The sequence below is a fragment of the Sinocyclocheilus grahami genome, unplaced genomic scaffold (assembly GCF_001515645.1).
Source record: "Sinocyclocheilus grahami isolate Dianchi unplaced genomic scaffold, SAMN03320097.WGS_v1.1 scaffold1170.1, whole genome shotgun sequence".
In the NCBI taxonomy this organism is placed as follows: Eukaryota; Metazoa; Chordata; class Actinopteri; order Cypriniformes; family Cyprinidae; genus Sinocyclocheilus; species Sinocyclocheilus grahami.
In genome coordinates, this window is record NW_015506349.1 from 287,630 (window position 1) to 297,783 (window position 10,154).

Here is a 10,154-nt window from a genome sequence, read left to right on the forward strand (position 1 = left end):
ATCGTCAGAATAGTCCATCTGCCATCAGTGGTTCAACCGTAATGTTATGAAACGACAAGAATACTTTTTGTACACGAAGAAAACAAAAATAATGACTTTATTCAACAATTCGTCTCCTCTGTGTCTGTCCACATCACCGTAGCGCCACTTTGGAGAATATGAGCTGAACGCAGGCAGCTTACGAGAGCGTAAGCTGTGCCACAAGGATGCACTGTTTTCTTTCAAATCACAGCGTAAATACACGTAGAAAACGTATCCTTGTGGCTCATATTCTCCAAAGTGGCGCTACGGTGATGTGGACAGACACAGAGGAGACGAATTGTTGAATAAAGTCATTATTTTTGTTTTCTTCGCGTACAAAAAGTATTCTTGTCGTTTCATAACATTACGGTTGAACCACTGATGGCAGATGGACTATTCTGACGATGCTTTTCATACTTTTCTGGACCTTGACAGTGTAATTTACTTGGCAGTCAATGGGACAGTCACAAGCCTCCTTTCATCCAAAATATCTTAAATTGAGTTCCGAAGACGAACAAAGCTTTTACGGGTTTGGAACCACATGGGGGTAAAGTGATTAATGACTACATTTTCATTTTGGGGTGGAGTAACCCTTTAAATGGCCTCAATTTATTATCGTAGTATCAGCATTAAACATTTTTTTTAAATAACAGACCAATAAAAATGTATAAGTAGAAGGAAGTAAGAGCTCACACAAAGCCCTACCTAATGTTCCGGTCCTGGCACGCGATGGCCGTGTGTGTGCGTGTGGCGTCCAGGTCCATGTCATACAGTGTGCTCTTCTCCACTATGTGATGTGATCGTGAGAAGTTCAAGCCTTCCGAGGTCTTTCAGAAGAGAGAGACAAACAGATTAATCAAACACAAAGTCAAAGCATCTATTTGTATGTGCACTGATTAACCGTCTGACATGTCCAATGCCATTTCATTTTATTTAAAGGTTTAATTACATTTCAGTAAATCCAAAAAGTATGTCTGCTTAGCTGAAATTGAAATGCATACAATTTAACAACAATATTATAAAGTTCATCAAAGGCTAATAATTGAAAGCTCTATTTTTTCCCCCAAATTCTTGTTTTCTCCCATTTTAATTTTTCTGGATTCCATTTTATTGGTTTAATAATTTTTTTTAGTACTGCACGTGTTAAAATAGTTAATTATGGGGAAACGGGGAACAAAGCTTAACTTTATATTAAAAAGTAAATATGTATAAAACACATTCTGTATGCAAGAAGAGCATAATGTTTATATAATTTAATATTACATATTTAAAATTTTTGATTTTTAATAAATAAATTATATTTATTTAAAACATTAAGCAATTTGATCCTTTTTCTTCTTTTGTATGTATCAGAGGATTAACATATACAAAATTTAATAATTGTTGTTTAATAATCTCCAGAATCATGCCAATATTTTGAATTATCTGCTCCAGGGCAGCCTATTTATCACGGGGCAATCTCTACGCTGTCTATGTAGCAGATATAAGAAGAAACCTCTATAATATAGCAGATGTAGCACAGAAAAAAAAATTATGAAATATAATTATAGCATCCTTACCTTTTCAGCAGATCGAAAATAGATGCTCTTGTCGGCACCACAGCTGACCATACACAACTCTGAACTCAGTCCTACAAAGATACATGCATAATACGCTTGAGAAATGTATGAAATGTCTTCATCTAAATATTTAAGAGTATATGATCATTAAGTGTTTATCTATTGTGAAGTCACCTGTAAACTTGATGGCAGTGATGGAGGCCGAATGATCGTAAACCGTCTGCACTAGATTGCATTTCTTCTCCATGTCAAAGATGTGAATAAGCCGATCACGACTCGCAGAAGCCAACAGATGCAAACCTGACAGGGAAAACACGCTCATCTACACTGACGATAATAAAAATGTGTCGTTTTTCACAGCCCCACTCGGCATGCTTAACACTAATATCCAGATTTCAACTCAAATTAAATTAAATTGTTTGAAAAAAAGACACGGCTCATTACCAGTCTCAGTAGGGGAGAAGGCTAGACACAAGACCTCCGAATCATGAGCCTCAATTTTCTGCAGCTCGTCCATGAACTGCAAGCCAAAGATTCTGCAGAAGTGACCATTGATTCAGCATATGTTCATTTGTGATTTAGTTCTCTGCACAGATCCCTCATTCCTCTCACCTCAGGTTTCCACTGCGGTCTCCAGCAGCCAAATGTTGGCCATCTGGGCTGATTCCCAGCACCCTGATCCCAGATTTCCCATCCTGGCTTGCTCCCTCAGCTCTCTCAGCCTCGGCTTTGAGGTATTGCGTGTCATCGTCCACATACACTATCCTTACGATATCCTGAAAGACATTCACACGCATCGAAATCAGTGAAGACAAGAAGAATCAATTACTCACCCTCACATCGTTCCAAACCCATAAGCCTTTAGTTAAACTTGAAAACTCAAATTAAGGTATTTTAATGAAACCTGAGAGATATTTGTCCCTCCATTGAAAGTTTATTTCACCAAAATTTCAAAAAGACATAGCCAATAGGGATAATCTGCAGAAGTGACCATTGATTCAGCATATGTTCATTTGTGATTTAGTTCTCTGCACAGATCCCTCATTCCTCTCACCTCAGGTTTCCACTGCGGTCTCCAGCAGCCAAATGTTGGCCATCTGGGCTGATTCCCAGCACCCTGATCCCAGATTTCCCATCCTGGCTTGCTCCCTCAGCTCTCTCAGCCTCGGCTTTGAGGTATTGCGTGTCATCGTCCACATACACTATCCTTACGATATCCTGAAAGACATTCACACGCATCGAAATCAGTGAAGACAAGAAGAATCAATTACTCACCCTCACATCGTTCCAAACCCATAAGCCTTTAGTTAAACTTGAAAACTCAAATTAAGGTATTTTAATGAAACCTGAGAGATATTTGTCCCTCCATTGAAAGTTTTTTTCACCAAAATTTCAAAAAGACACAGCCAATAGGGATGCACCGAAATGAAAATTCTTGGCCGAAGCCGAACAAAATTAAACACTGGGCCGAAGGCCGAATACCGAACACGGTGTTTACATTTTTTTCCCCTCACTATAGGCCTATTTTGCCTTTTTTTTTCACCATTGCATTAATTAAATAGCTTTTAATTAAAAATGCTTTTTACCATTTTGTCCTGCTTTTCAAATAAAAAAATCAATTACAAAACAATTTAAAAATATTTACTTAATTTTTTTTAACATTCTAGCAGACATTATACCAACAAAGCACAATTTAAAGGGATAATTCACCCAAAAACGTGATGTTTATCTGCTTACCCCCAGGGCATCCAAGATGCAGGTGACTTTGTTTCTCCAGTAGAACACAAACGAAGATTTTTAACACAAACCGTTGCAGTCTATCAGTCTTATAATGGAACTGAATGGGAATCACGGCTTTGAGAGTCAAAAAAACATACACAAACAACACCAAATTAAACCCCTCGTGACGATGCATTGATATGTAAAGATGCTGACTTATAAGTGCATTACCGCCACTTATCTCTCAAATGGACCATTGACACTATCTACAATCTCAATTAGGAGTGTCAATGGTCCATTTGAGATATAGGTGGCGGTAATGCGCTTATAAGTCTGTGATCTGCCGTAAAGCAAGAAGAAGAAGAAGACGCGAACGCACTAAGGACAGTTCGGACATTGCGGTGAATCAGAGGTAAAAACTACATAAATACGGTTCAGTTTCTTGCACAGACCGATCGTTTTGTGTCTTTACACATCAATGTATCGTCACAAACTCAAAACACAAACGCAGGGTTTAATTTGGTTTTGTTTGACTCTCAAAGCCGTGATTCCCATTCACCTCCATTATATGACTGACAGACTGCAACGGTTTGTGTTAAAAATCTTCGTTTGTGTTCTACTGAAGAAACAAAGTCACCTGCATCTTGGATGCCCTGGGGGTAAGCAGATAAACATCTCATTTTCATTTTTGGGTGAACTATCCCTTTAAATTAAAATGATTAAGTTAGTAAAATAATAATGTTTGGGCATTTTTGATACTTGAACCAGGCATGTAATTTTTACTGTACAAATAAAGGCAGCCTTGCTGAGCAGAAGAGAATTCTTTTAAAACATTGGAATATATTGCAGATCCCAATTTGAACACTGTGTGAATGTTATAATAAATGTATTAATAGAGCTGTTGTAGGGTAATTATTATCATTATTATTGTCTTTTTTATTTTACAGAACGACAGTAAAATTACAATACTATCATTTATGAATGTCGATGGAGTTGTTGCTTTTTCTCGGCTTTTATTTTGGCAGAAACCCGTAGGAAGATCTCAGTGCTTCTTTTTGTTGACAACAGCATGCAGATTTATAAATGATTCTCATTAGGAGTTTGGGAAGATGTTTGTCGCACGTATATCACATTGTCACATGCCTTAAAAAAAATTCACAAAAATGTTACTGAGCAACTGACGAGTAACAGTTTCAAGCAGCTTTTCCTCGCGCTTTTGACTTTGAACCCTGGTGCCGCGAGCTCGTGCAGCGCTGTCAGAATACATGCAAGTCGTGTGTGCATTAGAAAATATAACATTCTGCAGTTTCACTAATCATTTGAGGTCATTTCGCAATTTCAATCATCATACAGTAGCCTAACCACCAGCATAAGCACTTGCTGTCAGTGCTTCATGCTTGTAATGATTTCTGCATCTTTCTCTCATAGTTTTAAATACTTTCACACTTCCAACTTGTTTGCTACATTAGTGCACGCTTCTATTTGATTGTGTTAGTCATTGTTCGGTACATATTATTCGGCCTTTTCGCTTATTTCGGTTGCCGAATATTCGGTGCATCCCTAATAGCAAAAGTAATACAAATGAATTAAGCAGCTTAAGTCTTCTGAATAACTTCATATGATGAACAGATTTATTAAGAATGTTACTCCCATATAAACATTGATCAATGTATATACATTGAGCTCGATTCATATACAATTTTTTGTGAACTTTTTGAAGCGTCAAAGTTTTGGTGGAATAGACGGTCAATGGAAATAAGAAAATGTCTCTGTTGAAGATGAGCAAAAGGCTGTTGAAAGTTTCTTGAAAGTCTTTTGGAAATTTCATTTTTAGGCGAGCTATCATTTTATTCATTTTTCTTTGTTTTTGGCTTCAATGACTTTGCAACAGTTTAGGTTTGTGTTTTTGGATGTTAATTTAAAAAAAAAACTCTAAAATAGGTTTCATATTTACTAGATTACTGTCATGGTTCTACAGTGTGACAAAGTTACAAATGAAATATTAAAAGTACAAATATCTAATTCAGGCTCCTAATTAATATGAGGATAAAAAAATATTCATACACATACAATACATACACATCCAATGCATACAATACCTTTTTGGGGTGGGTGATATGGCAAAAATATAATACCATGATTTTTTTCAGGAAAATTACATTTCACAATTTTGTACCAATTCTTTGTTATGTTGGTTTTACTATTTTGCAAGTTGTCTGAGCAGTACAGCCAAACTAACTGACCTATTTTAAAAAGAAAGCCTTACACAGTAATAAAATATAAAATAAAAAAAGAATGGCAAATATTTAGGCCAAAATGGGTAAAGATAAAATTAGGGATGCACGATATATCGGCCACCATATCGGTATCGGCCCATATCGGCTCATTTTTTTCTGTTATCGGTATCGGCCTGATAAGAAAATTTGGCCAATATCTTAAAGCCGATAAATAATGCATTATTTCCTTCAGAGACACTTCAGATGCGCGCTGTTCGTTTGCAGCCTTTTGTGCAATTGTACATTGTAATATTGTGTTTATTTGATGTATATCTGATTTATCTCATATAGAATGCGTTTGGTTAAGTTAAAAGAGCGCTTCAGTTTACCGGTGATCATCTTTAGCTCAGCACACGCAGCTCAAACAGCAGTGCACAACATTAATAACTATGATTGGGAATGTCGTGTATATAACATTCTAATGAGAACATTATTATAATAAAACATTGTGAATTCTTTGGGTTTAGTTGCCATGTTTCAGCGCGTTGTTATGGGAAGAGCGCATCCACAACAGGATCACACATTCTGACTATAGCATGCAATAACTGCATCATTTTGTACATATATAAGTTGTAATATTATGTTTATGTTGTATTAATATTAATCTCAGGATGCATTTCCTTGAGTTAAATAAGCTGCCAGCAAAACGCTTCAGTTTACCATGTTCATTCAGCTCTTCAGCTTCAGCACGCGCAGCTCAACGGCTGCTATTTAAAACAGTGGTATTAATTTGTTACTTTTTCAAAATCATTGATACATTATTAATAACAACAACCACTTGTATTGTTCTCTTATTATTTTCATCAACAATATGGTTTAGTAATTAAAATCATTTAATTATTGTCCGTGCAGAGGCTATTCCGTTTTATTGATCTATGGCGCATTCATTTTGATTCTTTACACGTGTAATGATGTCCAGTGACTTGTTTGCATTATTTCTGCATTATTTTATTTATTTGTAAGACTTTTTTATGACTAAATTTGGTAATGGGAGAGTAAAAATATTTTTAAAATGTACACCGTTCAAACTAGGCTGCTTATGTTGAAGTGTTTGGGATGTGGCTTTTAATGATGAGACCTTTTTTGTAATCAGGCTCTCAAAAAGTATATAACAATTTGGATATAGATTTATCGGCCAACATATCGGTTATCGGCTTTCAAAAATAAAGAATAATCGGTTATCGGTATCGGCCAAAATTTTCATATCGGTGCATCCCTAGATAAAATCAATGTCATCATTTTATATGTTATTAAAAAATAAGAACAAAGATGCACATGACAAATACACATAATATATATAAAACAAACAAAAAACAAAGTGCTTTATTTTTCAGGTACAGTAGGTATTTAGCAGTAGCAATCAAGAAATTGATTGAACAAATATAAAAATAAAACACTAATACAGTTGCATTACATACAGTAAAGTGTATAAAGCTCTGTGTTTTGTTGTTTTATTAATATTAAAGGGATAGTTCACACAAAAAAGAAAATTGTCATAATTTGCTCACTCTCAAGTTGTTCTAAACCTAAATTAGTTTCTTTCTACTGTTGAACATAAAAGTTATATTGAAGAATGTGGGTAACCAACCAGTTTGCTGGTCTCCATTGACTTCCATAGTATTTTTTTTTCTCCAACAGGGACAATGGGGACCAGCAACTGTTTGGTTACCGTCATTCTTCAAAATATCTTCTTTTTTGTTCAGCACTAGAAAGAAATTAATGCAGGTTTGGGACAACATGAGAGTGAGTAAATAATGACAGAATTTTAAAACTTTAAAGGGGTCATATGATGCGATTTCAATTTTTCCTTTCTCTTTGGAGTGTTACAAGCTCTTGGTGCGTAAAGAAGATCTGTAAAGTTGCAAACACTAAAGTCTCAAAACCAAAGAGATATTCTTTATAAAAGTTAAGTCAACCACACCTACCTAAAACGGCTCGTTCTAACACGCCCCCACATACCTACGTCACGATCTGGGAAGATTTGCATAATGCCGCCCAAATGTTCACGCAAAGGCGGCGTAACTTTTATTCTCGCTGTAGTATTGTTGACGCTGCAGCCATGTCCTGAAGACGCTGTGTGCTTCGTTGTGAAAGTGAAACTACTTTGTTTGGTCTTCCAAAAGAGGACGATATCCGCTTCGTCATGCCTGGAGCTGATCTGTGCTGGTCGCTGAGGGAATATATCAACTTTCACCGTGGACAAAGCGGAGTCCAGCCCGCCTCAGCTCACTCTATCCCAGCGCACGCTAAGCTGGGGCTTCCCCTCACGCTAGGCCGCTGTGTTTTTCGTTGCCACTGATGATTCAAACGCGAGTTTTGGACAGTAGAGTAGCACTTATTGTTTGTCATTTCTGCAATCACAAATGCAGACAGAGTTTTATGTTTACGCGGCGCGATGCAACGCAACGCGTAAAAAGACAGTATAAGTCATTATAATCAGTAATTATGTCCCCAATGCAGGTTTGCATTGGGGACATAATTACTTTTTTTTACCTCAATTACCTTTTTTTACCTCAAGCGTGTGACATTTCCGTCACATGCTTGAGGTATTTGGCCAAATCACAACGCATTGGATAGCTGGCTAATCACAGCACACCTCGATGAGCTTTGTAAAAATCGGCACGTTTCAAAAAGGCGGGGCATAGAGGAGAAACAATGTACAGTATGTGGAAAATAATGTGGTTTTTTTTTTTTTACTTTAAACCGCATAAACATTTCATTACACCAAATATGACCTCTTTAAGAGCTGCATGCATCTAACATTCAGGCATGCATCAGTTTCTCTCAACTGTTTGCTTTCACTTTAGACCTTGTGTGTTTTTGACAGTATTGGGAGGATTTCCAGTCAGGATTTAGACTATATCAAAGTACTGAGACTGATATTCCGAGATGGTCACTGCAGTCACCCGGATCCAGTACGTATCCAGCCCAGATGGTGGATCAGCACCTAGAGAGGACCTCTACAGCCCTGAAAGTCAGCAGAGACCAGGACAACTAGATGAGCCCAGAGACAGATCCCCAGTAAAGACTTTGTCTCAGACGGCCACCGGAACAATACCACAGGAACCAGATTAGTCCTCTGCACAATGTGACTTTGCTGCAGCCTGAAATTGAACTGCTGGTTTTGTCTGGCTAGAGGAGAACTGGCCCCCCGACTGAGCCTGGTTTCTCCCAAGGTTTTTTCTCCATTCTGTCACCGATGGAGTTTCAGTTCCTTGCCGCTGTCGCCTCTGGCTTGCTTAGTTGGGGACACTTCATTTCCAGCGATATCGTTGACTTGATTGCACAGAGACTATTTAAACTGAACTGAGCTGGATGATGACATCACTTAATTCAATGATGAACGGCCTTTAACTGAAAATTGAGTGTTTACTATTGTCACTTTGCATTATTGACACACTATCTGCCTAATTAATGCTGTACAGTTGCTTTGACAATCTGTATTGTTAATAAAAGTGACTTGACTTAGCGCACGCGCTCATTGTGCTTCCACACTGGCAGCGTTTGTCGCGCGCACACATGCATATAACATGCTGTATAGTGTAGTTTGCATGATAAAAGTAATCTTAACGTTAAGATATACATATAAACTATAGTTTTAATCATTTACACGAGCCTTTGAAATTTAGTCAAAAACTCCTGGCAAAGATGTCAGTGCAATGGTCAAACATTGTTGATATTGTGGCGGGCCGCTACAAATAAATCACTGACCACCACAAATAGATTTTCCAAAAGGCTTAGACTTCATTGAATAAACATGAGCTCTGCACGCTTTAAAGTCAAAATGCAGCACGGGTGTTTTTATATGAATGTATCTTTGAAGGGAACCGAATGTCTTCAGAAAAGTATCGATATCATTTTCATTTCATCTTTCCTATAATGCCTGATAAAGTAGTGTTCATGAGCACAGCGCTGTTTTGATTACAGCCGTTACCAGGGAAACCGCTATTTCTGCTGCTCCTAAAGCGCCTCCTGCTGGCAGAGGGTGAATTTGCATTTTCAATCAGCCCGTCTGCTGTTTTATATTTACATTATATACATGTATATTTCCCCCGGGGGAAGTGCCGCCACACATAGAGTGTAAGTCTGTGGGAAACACGGAACTGTCGCGCCACCTCTGCATGCGGTTTGAATACTGTAACCTGGGCGCCGAAAAAAATAAAATGCTCTGCTTATGTCCTGCTTATGCGTGCAGTGTGAAACCGGCCTTATATTTTATTTATATATATACACACATACACATACACATACACCGTGCCTTGCGAAAATATTCATACCCCTTCATTTTTTTAAGTTGCTGCCTTATGCTAAACTTAAACTAAACTGTTTTAAATTACTTTTTCCCCCACATCAATCTACACTCCATACACCATAATGGTAAAGCAAAAAACTGGTTTTTAACATCTTTGCAAATGTATTAAAAATAAAAAACTTAAATGATTCCATTGCATAAGTATTCATACCCTTATCTGGGAGAGTTGAAATTTAGTTCAGGAGCATTCAAATTGCTTGTTGATGTTACTACATTTTGAGTGAAGTTAACCTGTGGCAAATTCAATTGAATGGGTATGATTTGGAA

General features: G+C 37.3%; 1 protein-coding gene across 1 annotated transcript in view; it reads right to left on the minus strand.

The window, feature by feature from the left end:
- Positions 1–10,154, minus strand: part of LOC107567570 (WD repeat-containing protein 62-like) — a 47,983-nt gene that overhangs the window by 17,830 nt on the left and 19,999 nt on the right. The window contains exons 11-15 of the mRNA XM_016253260.1: positions 2,635–2,798; positions 2,025–2,116; positions 1,755–1,880; positions 1,581–1,651; positions 727–848 (exon numbers count right to left, since the gene is read on the minus strand). Coding sequence (XP_016108746.1) covers positions 727–848; positions 1,581–1,651; positions 1,755–1,880; positions 2,025–2,116; positions 2,635–2,798 — 575 coding nt within the window. The remainder of the gene's footprint in view (positions 1–726; positions 849–1,580; positions 1,652–1,754; positions 1,881–2,024; positions 2,117–2,634; positions 2,799–10,154) is intronic.